The sequence below is a fragment of the Drosophila busckii genome, chromosome 2R (genome assembly GCF_011750605.1).
Source record: "Drosophila busckii strain San Diego stock center, stock number 13000-0081.31 chromosome 2R, ASM1175060v1, whole genome shotgun sequence".
NCBI classification, from domain to species: domain Eukaryota; kingdom Metazoa; phylum Arthropoda; class Insecta; order Diptera; family Drosophilidae; genus Drosophila; species Drosophila busckii.
Window position 1 is genome coordinate 3,692,947 of NC_046605.1, and position 21,641 is coordinate 3,714,587.

The following is a 21,641-nucleotide window of genomic DNA, read 5'->3' on the forward strand; positions in this document are numbered from 1 at the left end:
CTTGCTGCTGCTGCGTCTTGTCACGTCATTATTCAATTTCGTTTTCTTTTCAAATTGAAATTTGTTTGTTTTGGAATTTGAATATCAAGTTATGTCATTTGTTTTGCAGAGCCAAGCACGACTCGTTTAAAAATAAAAGACAACAACAAATTGTTTATAAACAAAACAGCGCAAAACTTGTTTTCCAACCGGCGCGACGCAGAGTGCAGCAGCAGTTTGAATGAATTGTTGGCCCGGCTTTCAAAACCAAGCCAACTAAATTTAGTCTAATAGTTTAGTTTGTTAGCTAAATCGCACAAAAGAGATGCCAGGCTTATTAGCAAGTGGCTAAAACCGGTTCAGCTGCACACACGCAGTGCAAGCTGCTGGCTCAAATTTGTTTTTCTTCAAAGCATCTGTTTAAATAAGCGTGCGAAATATGTAAACAAAGCCAAGCTATGGATATGTGAGTGCTACGAAAATTAAGCTAAATTTCAGGCTGTATATATAGCCTTGTTAATTGCCTAATAAATCATATAGCAATCCTAAGCCGTAGGGTTGGCTTTAAAAAATTGTTTAGATTTTCTTTTTGGCTTAAACACTGTCCTGCTTTTTTTTCTGTGCTTGCAACACATTTTGGCCAACTCTGCTTACGTAATCGGTTGACCGGTTTATGTTGGCCACACTAACAAAGTAACTTAGCATCAACTATTTAATAGTTAAAGCTTAAAATTTGAGCATAAAATTGGCATTGATATGAGTGCGAGTTGAGCTTTAAAAGCACAAGACTTTGACGCTAAGTTGCAGTGTCGCCAAAAGCAGCAAAAGCAAAAATAAAATCAAATTCAATTTTAGTTATGTTTACTTTTAGCTGTGACGACGACGACGACGACGACGCCGTCGACAGGCGCTGTGGCAATATAAAAAGCCTGCCTAGAATAGGCAGAGCGAGCGGCTCTATGTACTTTTGACTTTCGTTTATTTTGTTGCCAGCCTGGCCTTGTTTGCCTCGCGTGTGTGTTGCTGCCCCACCAGAGAGAGGGGGGAGCGCTGAGTGAGGGGGGGTTTAGTTTTAGGCGTCTGTGTGGCGCGCCTGCATGACGTTGCACGCTTCCTGCCGCAGGAGCAGCAGCAAAAGTGGCTCCAACTAAATAATAATAATAGTTGTAAAAGTAATAATAACTAACAGAGGCTAATGGCCGCCGTGCTGACAGTGACAGCAACAAAGTGCGAAAGAGAACGAACGAGAGACTGTAACTCGTGCTGGCAATTGTCATTGCTTATCAACAAAACGAACTTTGTTGAGGTGTTTACACATAAAGTTTAAAATATATAAATAAATTGCACTGCGCTTCAAACTATAAATAGAAGCTGAGGCTTAAAGCGTGCGTAATTTTATAATTTTCATTATAGTGTGTAGTATATATTATCATAAGTATTGAAATCAAATAATACTCATATAAGTCAGAAGATTAAATCAAATTAATTAAATTACAGATTCCTAAAGTGACAGTTGTGGTTTAAGCTTGGAATAATTTATTTTTTGTAAAATATTTTTTGAGCAGCTCTTTAAGGCAGAGAATTTCTTAGTTTTTATTTTTATATTTTTATACATGTTTTTTCAATAATAACAAAGATATTAAAAATAATAAATTTCGTTATATTGAAGATCTGATAACTATAAAATATGATAACCTATACACTTCTTAAGATTATGAAACATTTATGGCGTATATTATATATTTATTATTTTAAATTAATAAGATTAAAATCAATTGTCGATTTTAGTTAAAGCTTAATAAATATGAGTCTCTCAATAGTAGAGCAATTCATTAAAATATTTCCGCATTCCTACTCTTGCTTTATATTTGTGCTGAAAATCATAATTGTGTTTATATTTTTAATACTATATAAGTTCTATTAATTACTAAGGCTTAGTGCGATATGCTAATAAGCTTGGGTTTGCAAGGTTTGATTCAATTCAATTTTTTTTTTATGCATTTAGCTAACACATGGCCTATTGGCTTAGCTCATGCGTTTAATTTTAATTTATATCAATTAATTTTATTTTTTATAATTTTATATGTAGACATTTTATTTAAAATCAAATTTATCAATAACACAATAGATGATTAGCTTTAAGTCTTGCGTCAAGACAGTTTAGAGCGTATCAGTTCAATAAATAAATATTGATGTCAATTCGATATTCAAGTGCTTCAAATATTGTTGACAATTATGTGTTGCCTACTTTTGAGCACTCAATGTGCTTCCATGGCAATTACAATTGACGTATAAATTTATTTTTATATATATAAACAGATCGTTTGTTTAGCTTTGTATATTAGACATTCCAAGACAAGGAGTTGCTGTAATTTAATATTTTAAATATATGTATACTTTAATTTATATTTATATAGATTCGTGTGTCGACACAGAAGCTTGCATTAGTGCTCCTATAATAGTTAGTATTAGCATATTTATGATTTTTATACTATATTTTATTTTCTTATATTTTATTAACCAAGAGGTAGAATAGATACGTTATTCAGCTCTAGCATGCGGCATATAGATCTGATATAGCTCCGTGCGTGAGAGTTATATATATTTGGATCCAGCGCTTTGTGCCTCAAGAGTTTGTGTTTACTCAGGATTTGTAGCACTCAAAGGGGCATTTGATGTTTTAATTAAGTGCTTTATGCACGTAGAAGAAGAAGAGGAAGAGACGTAGCTGGCGACACATACTTCAGCAACACTTGGCTATAAGGATAAGGATATAAACACAGACACACACACACAATGACACTTTTGACGCAGGCCCTGTTGACACTTTAGCTCACTTGCAACACACACACACACACACACATACACACTCTTTGCCACTTTTTTTCTTGTGCTTCTGCTTCTTCCTCATCATTTTTTGTCGCTTGCCTTGCACTTGATTTCTTAGCAGCAACGTTTACTTTACTTCATTGCACTTAATCATGACTTAAAGTCCTTAATGAGTTGGCACTTTGAAGTTGCGCGACTCAAAGCGCGACTCTAAATATATCAAAAGCATTTTAATCTTTTAATTAAAAGTGCGCACTTGCTAAGTCAAACTTAAATATAACAATTTTTAATTGTAGCAAGAATTAAATAAATTTGTAACTATTTTTAGTACGTTACTTAATTGATTTTAAAAAGTAAGTAATAGTTTAATTAATATAAAAAATAATTAAGCTTCAAAGATTTATTATTCACTTGGCTCTTTTTTTTATAGTTTTTCTTCCTTCAATTTTGTGATTAAAAATTTTTTAACTTTTAATTTGAACTTATATAATTTAAAGTAAAAATTATTTAAAATATATTTATGATACAAACAAATTTTTAACTATTTATTCTTTTGAAATTTAAATTCTTAATAAATTTAGCTTACATTTTTCAAATACTTTGCATGATACAAACTATTTTAATCGATTTTAAGACTTGAGAAAAATTGTTATCGCTTAAGTTTTTAATTGCACTTTAAAAAATGCATTTTTAATTGTTAAATGCTCTGTTAAGAATTTTATTATTGTGCACTTTTAACACTTTGATATCGCATTTAAAACTTGCGCACACATTTAATCAATTAAGTTAAGTTCCTTTAATTGCAGCTAAAATATTTATGATTTAATTTGTGTAAGTGCTATTTTTATTGTTTAATGCATACCAAGGGGTGTTTTAAAAATGTTTATTTCAATTATTATTTATGGCTGGAAAATGGAGCTTAAATTGACTTTAACTTGGCCTTGTCTTTACAGCCAAATTCCATTAATATGTACAGTTAATGTCGCTGCATGTTTTACATAAAATTATGACAATATTATTTCCACCTTGAACAAATTTGTGCCACACAGCAGCAGCGGCGGCAACAACCAGGGGCAAGCAGCAGTAAAAACGTCTTTTTTTTTTGCAGCTCTTAATAAATTTGTTGTAACACATTAAATGGTTTAAATGGGTGTGTGTGTGTGCTTGTGTTGGTAAAGAGGGGAGGCGTGCCACGTTATACACTTGCGGATTGTGCAACATTAAGCAGGGTGACTGTTGCACGAACTGCTTGTGCCTTGTGCCGAGCTGCCCTGGCAACAACATACAAGGCCAAAAACCAAACCAAACCAAACAGGCGCACAGTCATAAAAGGAATTTCATTCACTGCGTACCAAGCTGAGACACGCACACACACACACTAACACACACACACGCTGACTAAAGCCAAGCCTGTGTGCTGTTTGCATAAATTTCGTAGTTGTTGTTGTTGTTATTTTGAGGGATGGTTAGGCGCCACACCTTGGCAAAGCGCGCAGGTAAAAATTTTGTGGCAACGCCGCTGTGGGGTTAACAATAAATTTTCATTTGTTTGGCATGTGTAATTAGAAAATTAAAACCCTGTTTATTGCAAGACCAGAAAACACCAGCAGCACCAGCAGCAGCAACTACAGTGGGCACAACACAAGTTGGACATTAATTGACCAGCAGCTGTTGCTGTTGCTGCTGCTGCTGCTGCTTGGGGGTGGCTTTTGTCTGTTTTTGCCAACAAACTTTACGAGGGTGGATTGCTTGGCCTGCGAATTGTGCAAAAAATATTAAACATGCTTGTGGCTTAACAAATAAAAGGCACAAATTATTAACTTGGCTTGCGGCTGAGCGCAAACGAAAACGAGTTTTTATTATAAATTGCAAACTAACTGCCAGTTGACCAGCAGCTAAACAAAATATCACAGTCAACACAAATACACAAACATTTGATTTTATATGAAAATTGTGTCAATGAACTAAACAACAACTTGCTGCTGCTGCTGCTGCTGTTCGGGTTCTCACCAAAGTTTTTGTAACAAAAAAAAACACAGTCAAGGTTTTTGCAAGACACAACAAACTGAAAACAATGCAACAACTGCATTCAGTCGAAGCAGCAGCAGCAGCAACAGCAAAACATTTGAAAGTTGAAGGTTAATTCTATTTGTATGAATCGACGCTAAAGTTCTCGCGCAATTAAAGCAGACAACACGTAGCTCTTTGTATGTATGTATGCAATGCATGTGTGTGTGTGTAAATAACAAATTATTATATTCAGCGTCATACAAATAATAAGCCGGCTAAGCAAATGGCTACGTCAAGCCCAAAGAATGTTATGATAGCATACAAGCAAACATCAGTGTGCGTGTGTATGTGTGTGTGTGTGTTTATGTGCATGTGTGTGTCTGTGTGTGTTTGCATACTTTATGTGTTGCTTTTAGCATAAACAAGTGGCTCAATACACGCGCTTGTCGCTTGATTACAACAAGTTCTGTTTTTTCTTTCATTTCTTTTTTTTTTTTCATCTAAAATGCAACGCTCGCTGCAAATGATAAAAAGTGCAGTAGCACTCTCTAGGGCCTCAGCCAGCAACCACGCTCGATTGCCCCGATCATCAATTGGGTGCAGCTGACTCAACATTATCAATATTAGAGATGAGCGCGTGACAAAATAAATTCTAAGCAAGTCAATGCCAATTGAAAATATTAAACTTGGGTGCAGTCAACGTTTTGACATGGAATCATTTGCGCAATTGGTGTCTCTAGCTCTTCTTGTGTTTAAGATCTTGTAAAAATGACTCAATCAACTTGAGTAACTCTGCTGCATATCTAAAAAAAACATTTTTGTTGTCTCTAGCTTTGCTAGTCTTTAAGATCTTGTTGCTCATACAGACAGTCAAGGCATAATTGACTATCTACTAATACTAATATTAACCACCTATCAATCGACTATCTACACAGCAAATTTAATGCATTTAACTCTTCTAGTTTTCGATATCTTGTTGCTCATACAGACAGTCAAGGCTTAATTAACTATCTACTACTACTAATACTATCTAGCTAACTATCGCGTATCTTCACACCAAATTTGGCGACTCTAGCTCTTCTGAGCTCTGAGATCTTGTTGCTCATACAGTCAAGGTCAAGGCTTAGTTGACTACTAATACTATCTAGCTACCTATTGAGTGTCTACACAGCAAATTTGGCGTCTCTAGCTCTGCTAGTTTCTAAGATTTTGTTGCTCATACAGTCTGAAATGGCTCAAACGACTCAGTTAGGTCACGCTGCTCTATATTTTCGTTAAAGGGGTGCACCCACTTCTCTTACAAATGCAACCCTTTTGTCTAAGTGTTAACAAAATTAAAATATATTTTTTTTTACGCTTATAGCTTTGGCCCTTCGCCTGCGTGTCACGCACATTTGAGTTCAATTGCCATATCTAAGTGGATGCTGCGGCTGTGGTGGCAGTGCTGAGGCTAAAGTGCCAAAGTGCCAAAGGGACAGTAAATTGCATTCGACTTGGAAATAACTTAATTCGAAATGGAAAGTATTGAACATTGAACCGCATGAACAGCAGCAGGAACAGCAACAAAGAGACCAGCAGCCAAGCAAGGGTGGGCAGCCACTGGAGAGGTTAATTTTGTGTCCATGGAGAGGGCAAACGCAGAGGCTGAGTTTATACGATAATGCTCTTTGCTGAGCCAGCAGCAGCAGCAAGTGAAATTGCTCAATAGCAATTGTCTTTTTAATTGCTTTAGATATATATATTACTATAGCATAGATATATCGAATGCTGCTGCGTTTTAAACGCTTAGTATATATAAATCAAATAAAGCTAAATTAAGATGTAATAGTGCAAGTAACCTATTAAGCAAATACATAGATATATGTATATATATAATATATATCTATACAGGCAACTTACAATGGCCGGAGCGTTGAATGAATGTACTGGCTGGAATGAATGAATGAATGAATGAGCAGCAAGCGTACAAATTAAATTATGCCATGACGCGACACACACACACACACAGAGAGAGAGAGAATTTTGGTCTCACTCCCTTGCCGTCTCTTTCTTTCTATGCCCCAAACTCTTGCTGCTCGCCCCCTCACCTTACAGCCCCCACCCCCTTGGGCAAGTATTGTCGAGAGCACAAGCTAATTGAATTTCTCACTGTCGCTTGCAATTTTCATTATTAAATTTTAAGCTATACACGCGTATGTGTCGCTGCCTCTGCCTTTGTATGTGTGTGTGTGTGACTGTGGAACGTTTATATTTATTTTAAATTTTATGCGCATTCAAGCGGAAATTAGATAATAAATGGACTACCAGACTATTCAAGTTGTAGTTATAGTACATTTGGCTGACCCAAGCAATTCATATAAATAGAAAGCCACACTTGGAGAAACGAACTTATTTTTAGTTCACTGAGCTGCTATTAATTAAGCTATCAATTTTTGCAAACAAAATTCTTTTATAATTATTTTATTATGCGGCTTAAGAACATTTGCTTTTGGTTTGAGAACAAAGTTCTTAGTTTATTAGCCGCATGAGCTTTATTCAATATAAATTTTTATACTAAAATAGTAAAAAATTACTATAATTCAAATTTTTTTATAATTATTTTATTATGCGGCATAAGCTTAAGAACATTTGCTTTTGGTTTGAGAACAAAGTTTTTAGTTTATTAGCCGCATGTGCTTTATTTAATATAAATTTTTATACTGAAATAGTAATAAAATTACTATAATTCTTTGTTTTCAGTGTAAGCTATACGCTGCGTATTAATTTAGTAACATTTGTTCTTAATTTCAGTACCAGTGCTCTTAGTTGTTTTTGATTTAATAGCGACTAAACTCAAGAACATTTTTGCTTAGTTCCTATTTAGTAAGCAAACATTCTTAATTTAATATCAATTGATTTCAATTTTTCTTAGTGTACCTTTTATGCTGCAATTGTATTTAACTAAGCTATGCACACTTTGTTTACAAATTAAGCCGACACCAAATAATTGAAATTCTTTACAAAAAGTTATCTAAATATATATCAAAGTATCAGCGTATATATAAAAGTTACGTATTTAGTTACGACATTGACCAACTTTTAATACACCTTAATTGATTCAGGTATATTTATCGCTTGCTTATCAGCCCAAGCTGCTGCTGCCCTCGTCAGCAGCTTATTATCAGTTGACAATTTATTTAGTTTATTTTGGTTATTTTATTTGCTTTTTTTTTTGGTTTGCTTCTTTCTATTAGCCAAAGTTGTTGTGGGCCAGGCCAAGCAAAAGAAATTAAAAGGCAGGCAAAAGAGGTTAAAGCTCAAAACGCTTCGGGGCGCTGAGAGCTCGCTCAGTGCCAAGAAGCGCATTAAATATTAAAGCGCATTGCGTACAGCATTAAATATTAATATAAATTTTTGTTAGAGCTTCAAGCTCATTTGTAATACAACGAGATGAGATGAGAGCGAGCGAAAGAGTGAGTGGGAGCGAAATTTATGTCGCAACGTGTTGTCGCAGCGCATTAGGTAATAGCCCTTGCTATAAGGACATGCCACTCGGTCACATTTTGAGCCACAGAGCGAGTCGTACACACTTCAAACACTCAAACACGCACCCACGTTCAGTTCAGTTCAGCTCGGTTCATGTGCCAAAATATTCATGCATGTGCCCATATATATATATATATTTGTATATATTCGCCTGCCAGCCAGCCCAAATGATTGCTCGTAAAAACTTTTTTAATGTGCAATGCTGCGTATGCGCAATTTTCTGTATTTTTTTCTGTACTTTTCGTGCCTGCGGCATACAAAAATCAATTAATATAAAATGTATTTTAACGCTCGAAGAACTAAGAGAACTAGTGTGTGTCACAAGAGACATAAGTAGGCAAATGTAACGAGGACTTTATCAGCAAATAAGCAAAGCGAAAAAAAAAAACAAGTTAAAGTTGGGCGCAACCAACTTTTATACGCACTTGCGACTTGGGTAGCGGTCAAAAACATAACCAAGCTTGTCAGATTTTGTGAGTGGGCGTAAAATGTGTTTTTGCATTTGTTAAGGTGGGGGATGGAAAAAATATATTAAAAAATGTATGAGAAATGCTTCAGAAAGAGCAGAACTTACATAGCAAAAAATTTGGTAGCTCTAGCATTTAAAGTCGCTGAGTTCTTGTTGCTCATACAGACGAACTGGCAGACGAACATGTCTAAATCGACGCAGTTTGTCTTGCTGCTTAAGAATTTATATACTTTACGCCCTCTTCTTTTTGTTACATACATTTGCAGCACTTGATGCTACCCTTTTGCATTTCTTTTATATCAAAGTGTATAATAAAGGTGGCAAGACACAAGCAAAAGGAAGCATGACAACGTCCTTCGAGCCACAAACTTGACAAAAATTGAATTTGAAAACTGGCAAAGGAAAAATACTTACAACGAAGCAAAGAAAAAGCAAAGACGACAGCTGGCAAGGTAAAGCCGAGAGCCAACAACAGCAACAGCAACAACAACAACAGCAATAACTACTCATGACAATGATAAAGAAAAGCCGGCAAACTCTTAGCACTTGAGCAGCAGCAGCAGCAGCAGCAACACCGGAACAACAACAAGCATAAGAAAATGTTGAAAGCCGTTGAAAAACAGTTTGAGCAAAAAATAAACACACACACACACATACAAAATGACGATGATAGCTGCCTGCTGCTAACGGCAAATGGGGAAAACTTTGACAACAGCAACAAGCGAGTGAACGAGAGCGAGCGTGAGTGTGTGTGAAAGAGACAGCGCGAACAGCAGTAAGTCATTAGAAGGCGCATGTAATGTTGAAATGCTTTTTAGAGCAGACACACAGGTAACTTTGATTAGCTTATAGTAGAATCTACTCTACACATAATTTGTGCAGTTTATAGAGTTGGACAAATTTGTCGATAAGCTAAAGCTTAAATTGAAATGACACGAAATGCAGTTTAGAAAGCTTTAGTTAAATATTTGTTTTAGCCCACTTGAAAAGTTATTTCACACCTGGTAAAAGCATTGAGAAAAACGTCGCAGCAAACAATTTTCAACGCAGCAGCAGCAGCTTCAAAATGTTCAGAAAATCGTGTGAAGAAAATAAGCAAAGGCCAAACAAGGTGTTAATATTGTTTCTCTTCTGTTTTGCCATTATACTCAAATTGGCAATCATAGCAGTGGAATTTGTTATCTAAAGAAGCAAGTTAATAATATCGAAATAAATGTTGGTTTAAATTGGAGCACAGGTCTTGGTTTGTTTAACAGCAGGGGCGCTGTAATTACAGCAACTACACTAAATTATGCATAAGCTTGTGAAAATTTGTTTAACAGTAGTTGGCTCTAAATATAGCGCACGTACGTGATTAAGCCGCTGACATATTTATGAGTCAGCTTATGAGTCAAGTTGATAATAAGTTAAGCCCAAGGAAGTTGCAGCCAACCAAACACATTGATCCTGCCACATGCGCTGATAGCAAGGCAGCAATAATAATAATATGCATTTATCGTTTATAGCATTGTTTTCTTATATTGTTTATAACATGCCATGTTATCTGTTTAAGCGAGCACAGTGACTTTATACATTTGATAAGGCATTAAATTTGTATGCGCCCAGCTACTTATAAATGAAAATTTCATACATAACCTTGGTAGACAATGCAGCAGCAGCAGCAGAGCCCGCATAAGTAGTTAATGATTAATTACAGACAAGTCCAGCATGCATGATAAATGATTGCCTAGTGTATTCATAGGCGAAACATTTGCTTTGTTGTGCAGTGTGCGCAGTTTTGGGGGTTACTTGATTTTCACAAATAAATAAAATATATATATACTATATATATTATACTTATAAGCAAGCGGCACGTAGCGCAAGCACGTTTCGTGCCACATTAAGCATATTTTAAGCAATTACGCATACACACATACTTATATATAAGCACATATGTATGTATGTGTGTGTGTGTGTCCTTTTGGGCAAACTATTATAGCTCTCCACTGTTGCTTTAAGTTTTTGTTTGCCCAACTGCGCACAGCTGTTGTTGCAACTGCAACAAATGCCTCAGTTGCCGCCTTAAACAAACAAAGCGAGCTACAACATTTTGTTGCAAGCGCTATCCATCAAGCTATTAATTCTATAGTTTCATTATTTCTCTATCTGCACATTTTTTACATTTTTTTGTTTGTTTATATTTGAATAGTTTTATTAAGCTTTTTCTTTGGCTGTTTTGGCATTTGTTTATTTTATTTATGTATTGAACACCCTTGAGATTTCAAGCAGATGCAAAATATTTTATGCTCATAGCGCACAAAATTAAATTATTGTATAAATATATAACTTAGCTATTGAAAGTGAAATTCGACAAATTTTTGCTTAACGCAAGTTTGCAAAGATATATGTAACTTTTGTTGTTGTTTTTTTGTTATTGTTGCTCGCTGATAAGCACAAGTGACGCTTGCTTGCTTTTTATCACGCACACACACACAGACGCTAAGAGAAAATAAAAACATATACATATAGAATATTTATAAGCTTCGTTGATAACAGCGTCAGCTACTAATTTATGACCGCATCTATTTTTACAAATTATAGAAAAAACGCACACACAAGCAAACAAACATATGACTAAATGAAATAAACACATGCCATAAGATTAAACAAAGCACAAACACACACACACACACACATACGCACATATTTTAGCATATATACTTATATATGTGTGTGTGTGTTTGTAGCTTAAATTGTGCATGCCCCGTATTAATTTCTGCTTTGCTTATCAAAAATTTATAAATTTTTCAGTAATGCACGAAAAAAGCAGAAAAAAAAAAAACTGCAAACAATTTAGCAGCAGCCATTGTCGATATGCAAATATAGTATATGCAAACATTATGCATACCCTACGATTAGATAATGAAGGCAGTTTTGTTCTAATGTAATGCATGGCATATTATCTTTAAATTGTTGTATAACTTGTAGTGGAAATTCTACAAAATATGTGCTGCAATACCAAATTTAAGCATTTAAAATATTTTTCGATATCGAAATTCGCACTAAAATGGCTTTGCTTATGCTTATTAGCCACAAATGTTATACAACTTGGTCTAAGTTTTACAAAATTAGTAATGTTTACTCTTCAAAACATTTTTCGATATCGAAATTCGCACTAAAAGGGCTTTGCTTAAGCGTATTAGCAGCATATGCATTAACTCTGGTTAGTTGCCGCGAAATTTGTAATGCAAAAGAAATTGTATGGCTTCAAATATTTTTCGATATCGAAATTCGCACTTAAAATATTCTGCTTAAGTGTATTAGCAGCATACACACATTTTTTGCGACTTTTGTAATGCCAAAGAAACTTTATGCCTTTAAAATATTTTTCGATATCGAAATTCGAACTAAATATTTTCTGCTTAAGCGTATTAACATTATAACTATAATTTATAGTGATGCAAAACAATGTTTGAGGCTTAGAGAAATTGTAAGTAATTTTTCGATATCGAAAATCGAACGCATCAACCTTATATTGTATACACTTTGCTTTTTGCTTGCCTAATTGTAATATCTAATCTTGATAGGCAATTGTATAAAGGCACAACATATCCGCTACAGTATAATCAAGCAGTAAGTATCTTATAGATAAACGCTTTGTATGTGAAGGATAAACAAATATTTGCATAACAATTGTTATATAAACCCAACAATTGAGCTTTAGCCTAAGCAGCTTGCCAACAATTGTGTGTGTGTTAATTGGAATTTGATTTATTTATTTATTAATAGTTGTAGTTGTATTTATTTATAATATAATTGTACGCACCTGCTGCCATTGATCCTCAATCGATGGCTGCGATGAGAAATAGCCGGTGTTGCAGATGCGTTCCAGTTCATTGAATATATTGCCACTTGGTAATATATCCATGTCGAAGTCGTCCTCCTCAACGGGTAAAAACTCAAACGACTCCGTGTTGAGGCCGTTGTAGTTGTACTGGATTGGCCAAAAGCGTTTATTTGTTTATATTAAAAATGTTGAGCAATAGTTACTATTATTACGTATGACTTTTTGATTGTTGCTATTTACTTATTGCACTTGACACATTTGTTTATAATTATTAATTTGGTCAGCTACTGACGCTAAACAGACTTTGCTTGTCAACATAATAATAAAGTTAAAGAATTGTTGCGCATTCGAAATTGACGTTTGAACATGCTGAGCTGCAAATAGAAAGAAAAATGCGTTTTAGTTCAAAAGTTAAACAATTATAGGCTGTGTGCATTGTTTTAAAATAAATCTCTGTTGCATGGAAATGGAAATGGGAATTTTCTGCGCCCTTTTGTTTTGGAAAAAAGAAAATGTATTCAAAAATATTGTATTACGACGCTTTTAGCCACACTCAACACTTTTTTGTTGTTGTTTTCACTGCCAGGCCAGCAGCAGCAGCAACAACAACAAAGTATTGGGTCAACAACCTTCAGTTGAATGTGTTATGTTGCAGCTCAAATGTTGTTTTCAGTTTGTTTCTGTGTGCGCGAGCGTTCCACAAGCCAAAAACATAACTCCTAGGCACTCTGTGACGTTAACGTTAAAACGTTAACACGGCTCAAACGCAGTCAGTTTCGGGTTTTTCGTTTCGGGCCACTCCGACTCTACTTCGTTCGTTCCGATGTGTTGAATTTTACATTAATTTCTGAGCGCTTTGTTCCCTACCCTGCTAACTAAGCCAGCGACAGAATGAAAGAAAAAAAAAATACAAAATTCACTCCGTGGGCAGCAGCGCTGTTGATTTTTACTACCTGTTTTTGTTAGCTCTTTCCACAACATATTTTTGTATTTTTTGTGTTTTTTTTTTTTTTTTTTGTCTTTTGTATTTACTGACAACAACAACAACAGAAAAAAGTACGAGCCCACCAGTTAGAGCTGCTCGTTTCCATTTGGTACAGTTTGAGTTCTTTTCTTTTTACATATATTTTTTGGTAAATAAGTATTTTAAGTATTCGTAGCTATAAAAGGCAAAAACACAAGACTGCGCTACTCCAAAAAAACTCCAAAGAACTCGAAAGTGCGTAGCGTAGTTGTTGCTATAAATATTTAAACAAATAGACAGCTTGCCAGCTTGTTGGCAATTTGTTTACTTTTCATTACAAATGGAAACTTTTGCGTTTGACAAAACTATTGTCAGCGTCTTAAATGTTGGCTTCACAATTTTAAACAAACAAAATGTGTTTCCCAGCCTTGCCAGCATATTATATAGTATGTATTAATAGCTATGCCACACATTTGTTTAAGAGCTGCTGCGCCGCCACTTCAGAAGTCGGGAATAGCAATGGAAAACTGCTCTATGTACATATATCTAATCTTCACAAGTTTTATTTATAGCAAACTGTGTTTATAAACAAAACGTTATTTATATGTTTGTATGTAGCGTATACAAGTTTGAGTTTTCCTATTTTCCAACTCTTTTAACAATTACTGGCAAAAGTATTGAATAACAAGTAGTAGAGTTTAGTACTACAGAAAACTGTTATTTTATACGTAAACTCGAAACTGTAAGCTGAGTGCAGCGGCAGCAGCGCAGCAGGCAGCGCAGCAAGCGCAAGTTCGCATCAATCATCAAACAAGTGTATTATTTGTTTGGCCAGGCATTCCATTTAATTAGCACATACACACACACACATACATGCATACATATGTTTATGGCCACTCATAGTATATGCTCGCAGTCATATTTATTTCACACATACATATACATAATATGCATATGAGCATCAGCGTCAGCGTCATATTTATTTTGCTATATACATACACATATGTATTATGCCAAGTGTATATTTTTTATAGCGCCCCAATAACCGCAAAAGCAGCAAAGCAAAAAAAAAAGAACTATAGTATGCATGAATCAACAAACGTTAAATCGGCAAAGTTATTTGATTGAAATAAACACAACGGGCGAAGCAAACTATAAAAATCTTAAGAATACTTTAGTTGTTATGATTAAACGCTTGCATACAAGTCTCGTGTATATATACATATTTGTTTGTTTGTATGCGAGCTCCAAGTATTTTTAGTGTTAATGCTGCGGTTAAGCAAGCATTCCAGCAGCGCTTGGGGTGCTAGCTTAGTTCTGATGATTCACAAATTTAAGAGCGCAGAGAGCAAGAGCGTAAGACAAAAAGAGCGCAGAGCGTAGTAAAGTTGTATGTGTATGATAGTCTAGTCAATGAGCTAACCAATCTGTAAACTTTTGTTTTTGCTTACCAATTGCAGTTGTAGTCTCGGTTGTTGTTGTTGCTGCCGCCGCTGCTGCAACACTTGTCACTTTGACGAGCTCCAACTGTGCAAAAAACCTGTTTAAGCACGCAAACACACAAGCGTACGCATAACTACACGCATACATAAAAACTATACATACATGTACACAACAAGAGTGTGGGTGTATGTGTGTGTGTGTGTGTGCAGAAGACGCAGAATTAACGACTCAGCGAGTGCCAGTAAACAAAAACAAACACTGCAAAAACCCTAAACGACCACCGGCGTATGCACAACAATTTTCATTTATTTTAGCTATTACTTTCATGCACGTACACCTCTTCGTTAACTTTATTTTTTTTTTCTTTACTAATTTTCACGTTTGCACTGCGAATGATATCATTCGTTGATATTAAATTTCACATAACTTTATTTTCTTTGTTAACACACTCAGCAGGCATACATAGAGATAGACGCATGTATGTACTTATATATTTTTTTAAAGCTGTTTGCTTTAACTACACATGTTGTTGTTGTTGTCCCACTGTTTTCTTATCTAAAGACAATATGCAACACCTTAGTTACGCATTTTGTTGTTGTTGTTGTATTTTTGCTTTTATTGCATTCACGATCTGTTGTTTGTTGTTTTTTTGATTCTCGTTTTTGCCGCTGCTGTCAAGCAATAATTTAAAGCGACTCTCCCACGCACGCCGGCCGTTAATGCTACCGGCAAAAATAAAACGCTTTTTTTAACGCGACGTCCGCACCCACGTCCGCACTCTTTGACAGCAAGTTTTATTTTCAAACTGTAACTGTATCGTTATTGCCAGTCCAATCGTGCCTATCGTTATCGTTATTGTCATCTGCCAGTCGAGCTCAAACATCGCAGCTCTCGCTTGCACCGCGTATTGTTGCACTGCTTGCACGCACAGCGAAGCGAAATTAACAAGTATTATCCAGCATAATATTGTGCGAGCAGCGCCGACAGCTTTTGTCAGCTAACAATGCGCACAGTGACAAAAGCTAATTTTTAGTTTTCACTGCGCGCCGTAATTAAATAATTTTCTAATTAGCCACCAATGCCAATTAAGTTCAATAGATTTTTGTTATTTTTAAGCAACGTATATATGTGTCTTTTATTATTTATGACCAAACGCACAGTTGATGGCAATTGTATTGCCCAAAAGCGAAAATATGTTGATGAATTCATGGGCAACACGTAATGCATGCTAAGTAAACAGACAAATCGACGAAAACTTAAGCAGCCTACTACGATTTTGGCTGAGTAGCGGGTGGGGGGTATACGCGCCAACGTAATCGCCATTCCATTCAAATTATTAATAATTTAACGTAGTAATAAAAGACAAAAGCATAAGAAATTCAAGTAGAGAGCCCGAAGAATAGAAACAATGGCTTTGCTTTTCGACTATGGGGCTAGGATAGAAGCTAATCGAGGCGGCGGCGGCGACTGGGCGTCGTGATTATTATGCACATCACACTAATCATTAATCTCGCATACAGTAAATACGTACTATGTGTGGTGCGGCGGTGAGAGAATGAAAAACTGCAAGAGCGCTTTCCACAACAAAAATTTACTTGTAGCAGATATAGACAGACAGACAGACAGAGCGACAGACAGACATATGTACATACATTTAGAAATCTAGATATGTATGTGTCCCATTTTAGTCAGTTAATATTCAACGCATGTCCTATGCTCTGAGCCTGCCCCTGCCTACTCCAACAGCCGCCAGGACTTGGCTACATGTACTTAAACACAGACAGACAGACATACATAAGTCGACAATACTGCGCTGCTTACAGTTAATTTAGCCTATTTATGAAATGTAACAGACGTTTTATTAATGAATTTAATAGACTTCATTATCATATGGAACAAGCGCTAATGCTAATTAAAACAAGAGTTACATTTGATTTTATGCAAGAACAAACTTGAGCAAACATAAGGCTTGATAACAAAATTTATAAGACAACAATTAAAGACAAAATTGAAGCTAAAAATGTCTTAAAAATACACGTGGACTTAAAAGAAGTTGCTAAGAGTTGGAGACTGAAGTTGCAAAGAGAGAGCGACTAAAGCGCAGGCGATTGAGCAAAGAGAGCGCAAAATAAAGCCGGCAAAAATAGACAAAAAGGAAACTAAAGTAAATGATTTGGAATTTATGTACATACGACTGCCTTTGTTAGCAGCCAAGCAAGCTTAGTGTCCTTATATAAAATGCTGGCCCAACGCTGCCACTTGGCTGGCAATAAAATCAACGGAAATGAACACAAATTGTTAAGCATATCATACAAATTGCAAATAAATGCTTTGTTGTAATTTAGCGCAGCAGTTTGCTCTTTGCCCCAAAACACTCTTTAGTATAACAGTTTTTGCTCTTACTTTAGTACACTCTTAAATTGCAGCCTCAGCTTATCAGCGCGCTTAGCAACTTTAATACCATCGCAGCTGCTGTGACTTGTACTATAATTCAAACTTCTAAGTAAAGCCGCTTTGCACATAAAGTTGATAACAAAGAATTTGCTGTGCTAAAGAATTTTTCTACTTTTGTCAGTCTGTGCTGCTCGCTGCTCTTTATTGATTCAGAAAAAAGTCTTTGGGTCAGAGTATGAGAGCGCGCAACCTAAACGTCAATTAAATCCTTTTTTTTTCGTTCAAAAGTTGTTAGCGTTTGTCTTAAGGCGCTAAAATATTGGTAGAAAGCACAATCTGTAGACAAAGTCTAGCAAAAGGCAAAACCTTTTGGTTTGGGGGGCTGCGAGAGCAGGCAAAACGTCAAGTTATAGAAATGGCTGCAAGTAAAATATAAAAAATAGAGTAAGGGACATGCTCAACGCATTCCTTAGGACTCTGGGCTCTGACATTGAGTGATTTGACCACACCCTCATTTGCATACAGTGGGTGGCTCACTTCGAGCTACGAGGTTAGCAATCAGTGGATTAATTTTTAAGAATGTTGTGTCCTCACTTTTTCAGCCTCAGCGCAGCATGAAAATTAAAACAATTCTTAGTTGTTGCCCAGAGTCGAAGCTATTTGGACTGTAGTTGGTTTTTTACTAGCCGGAATATGTTGTGAATTTTTGCTTTCTAGCCTTGCCGCGTTGCATGCCACACAGCTAAGCGATGCTGCAACAAGCAAAACTGAGGGGCTTAGCAATGTTGCAAGAATATGTATTTTGTACATTTGTAGCATCAAGCCAAAGGGCAGTGGCATTCACAAGTTATGAGCGCAGGCATTGGAATTATGCAGCAGGAACAACTCGCAAAGAATTAGAGTTTATTATTATAGCTTTAATAATTTAATCTAAGCTAAAGAAAAACATATGCAAACAAATACTTTTAAAGAATTTTTGTGTCTTAAAAAAATTTAATTTTAAATAGTATTTAATAATAATTTGTTTATTTGTAGAAATAAGTCATAAATCAAAAAATTTGAAGCAAGAAAGTTTAATAAATAATTAACTTTTGTTTCGAGATAAAAGAATTAGAATGAGTTAATAATTGCAGCTTTAATAATTTAATCTAGAGTGGGATAATTTAAATGGAAATAGTTTGCAAAAAAGAAGAAATGTAAACAATTATGTTTTAAGAATTTCTGTCTTTCGAAAAGTTCAAAAGAATCTAAATTTAATATAATTTTAATTATGTTTTAATAATAATTTATTTATTATTTTATAATTTAAAGCACAACTAGTTAACTAGAAGCCGCTTAGTAATGAATTCATTAAGTAGAAAAAAAAAAAACAAAAATGTCATTAATTATTTTTTAATATTTTTTGTCTGTTGTAAAGTTGAACTTTTATTTATTTTTTATGTAATAAATAACTTAATATGTAACTAATTAACTTTAGTTCCAAATTGAACGAGTTAAAAGAATTAATGAGTTCATAGTCGTAGCTTCAATAATTTATTCTATGGCATGCCAAATGAAAATAGTAAGCAAAGAAAGCAGTTTAATAATAATAATTTAATTTAAGGCATTCTATATTTAAGCTTGCATAAATAAACAGTTAGAAAAGCAAACATTTTGTCATACCCATCAACTCTCGTTTATTCTTCTATTAACCGAGCGCATGACCAGCAGACATTAATTTTTAATTTGAACAAATTATAATTGCTGCTAGTTCCGCGCCTCTTACGCATATTTTGCTTTCCACTGATGTTAACCGATGAAATTAACACTAAACACCCCAGAGAGTCGGAATTAGCGCAGCCCTGACATCCAACCACAAATTCACTCACACTCACTCACATTTAACCTCTTCAATTGACCATGCCAGTGAAAAAAGAAAGAATAACAAAAACATAAGTGTACTTATGTCCGTCCGCCTGTGTCCATATACATACTATATAGACTGTATATGTGGGCTCGCTTTCATCGACATCGACCCACATGATGACGAATCTAGACTTTATAAAAATGAACTGTAAGCGTTAAGGTCATCGTGTTGAACCCCCCTAAGCCTATTATGCGTCTATTGTTACTCAGCTTACAACATTTTGTTGACGTACATTTATAAATAACAAACAATCGCACCATTTCTCTTTGGCATGACTAAATTTTGCGCTCTAAACATTTGCGAAAAAGTATATTTATTAATTATACGCTTATTTGTACTCGAACAAAAGAGAGCGCAACAGACCTTAATAATTATTCATAAACCAATAGTGCCACAAACATGATGAGGCATGCCCCTGCCCCTTTGATGCGTTCTTGCCTCATTAATCATGGCACCCAAAGGCGAACTTTAACCCTCCCAACTAGAACTTATTGAGCCCAATTTCAAATTTAATTAACATTTTTGGGCTGCTTTACTTAATTGCATTATGGGTGTGTGTGCATGTGTGTGTGTGTGTGTCTCAGTGTGTGTGCTTGATAAAAGTCAAATTAGTTGACACTGCCGGTTGCTTCACTAGAGTTTTTGTTTACTCAATGCTTTTAGCTACTTATGTGGAAATATTTCTCAATTTCCGTAGCAAATTAGGTTAACCCAACCTGACCTATGTAACAAAAGTTATGCTCAAGACACTTGATAGCTTTGATAGACTTTGCCTTATTGTATAATAAGTATTGTAGTTTAGTAAAGATTTTGATTTGGCTATAAGTTTTCTTAAATTTAATTCGCTTTATTTTAAACGTAACTTTCCATCTTTAGATTCAGCAATTAAAAAACTGCAAGCTTAACTGCAAGCTAAATTACAAAATAAACTTATTAAGTTAATAGGCCTTGACTATACATCTACGAATTTCAGCCACATGGCATTTTATTTACACTTTAACATTTTTTTTAAGATAAAAAGCCTCAATTTTTTTCACTGTATCGGTATCTTGTATGACAATTTTAAATGCGAATATTTTCATTTTATCAGCATCAGTTGTGACTTGCTGGTGTGACTGTGTGCTGAAACATATCCATTAAATATGGTCGGCATAAATAAGTTTTTTTTTTCAAATAACCGCCTCCAGAAGTAATTTAATTTTTGTGTAATGGCATTTTGCGATATGGAACTTATTAAAAAAAAAGTGGGATGTTGCCAAAATGTGCTTTGCATTTATTTTTAAATGCTACATTTGTATAATTAATTATTAATAAATAAATCAACATTATTTGTTGAAAGTAAAAAGATAACAAATGAATTTGCCGCCACTGCTTTTAATTTAGCAAAGACACAACCCCTGTGTATATGTTAAAGAAATGTTTAATTTGACACATGACAAAAAATGGCACCCAGACATAGCGCGTTCACAAACCTAATTTCCCTTGGTTTGTGTAGCAGAGCAAAACATAGAACGGGTGTTGGAATAGAATAAGAAAATATAAATCGCTTTAAGAGAGTTCATGATATTCGAACTACAGGGTTGTTTTCTATGTTTTAGAGTAAGCCACGGACTTGCGGTTGGATTTAATAATAATAAGCATTATTATTAATATTAAAAATAATAAGTAAGCCCTATTGACGGAATGGAATCAATGAACTGTAGTGGGAACAAAATGAGGTGAAACTAAGAATTTCTCATATTATCTTGTTAACCAAATATCTTGTTAATTAAATAAGTGTTGTTGTTCATTTGCAAAGTGTATTAATTACAAGAGGATAATTGTGTATCTAATAATAATAATAGCGTACAATTAGTATTCAATATAAGCTTAAATAACCCAAATTTTAAATACAATAGTAATAATAATAGTTTGTAAATAAATTATTAACAGATATTGTTTAATAATGATCGATATACATGATGGGGGCTTCAAACACTCTACTGTCAACAGTTTTAAAGTACACGCTATTAAAAAATGAAAGACAATTTTGGCCCATATAAAAAAGCAAAGCGCTGATGAAAGGTTGGACGAGAAGTGAACTCTGATGAGCACGTGTCGTCGCCGCTGACCAAGGAACATGATAAGGAGTTGGCACAAACAATTTGACAATTTAATGTGGCGACATCAGAGAACATGCAACCGCAAGCTGGCCGCAGAAACGCGCTGACAACATTAGCCCAGGACATACAAAGAGTGAGAGACAGACAGGACATAAATAGCGGCAGCTCTATAATTATAATTCCATTACCATTAC

The 21,641-nt window shown here is 35.0% G+C and overlaps 1 protein-coding gene across 1 annotated transcript in view; it reads right to left on the minus strand.

Annotated features, from left to right (window-relative positions):
* The window catches only part of LOC108594659 (Krueppel-like factor luna), a 39,750-nt gene extending 23,927 nt beyond the window's left edge, over positions 1-15,823 (minus strand). Inside the window, 2 exon segments of the mRNA XM_033295087.1 lie at positions 12,618-13,012; positions 15,054-15,823. Coding sequence (XP_033150978.1) covers positions 12,618-12,719 — 102 coding nt within the window. The 5' untranslated portion in view covers positions 12,720-13,012; positions 15,054-15,823.
* Between the last annotated feature and the right edge of the window lie 5,818 nt (positions 15,824-21,641).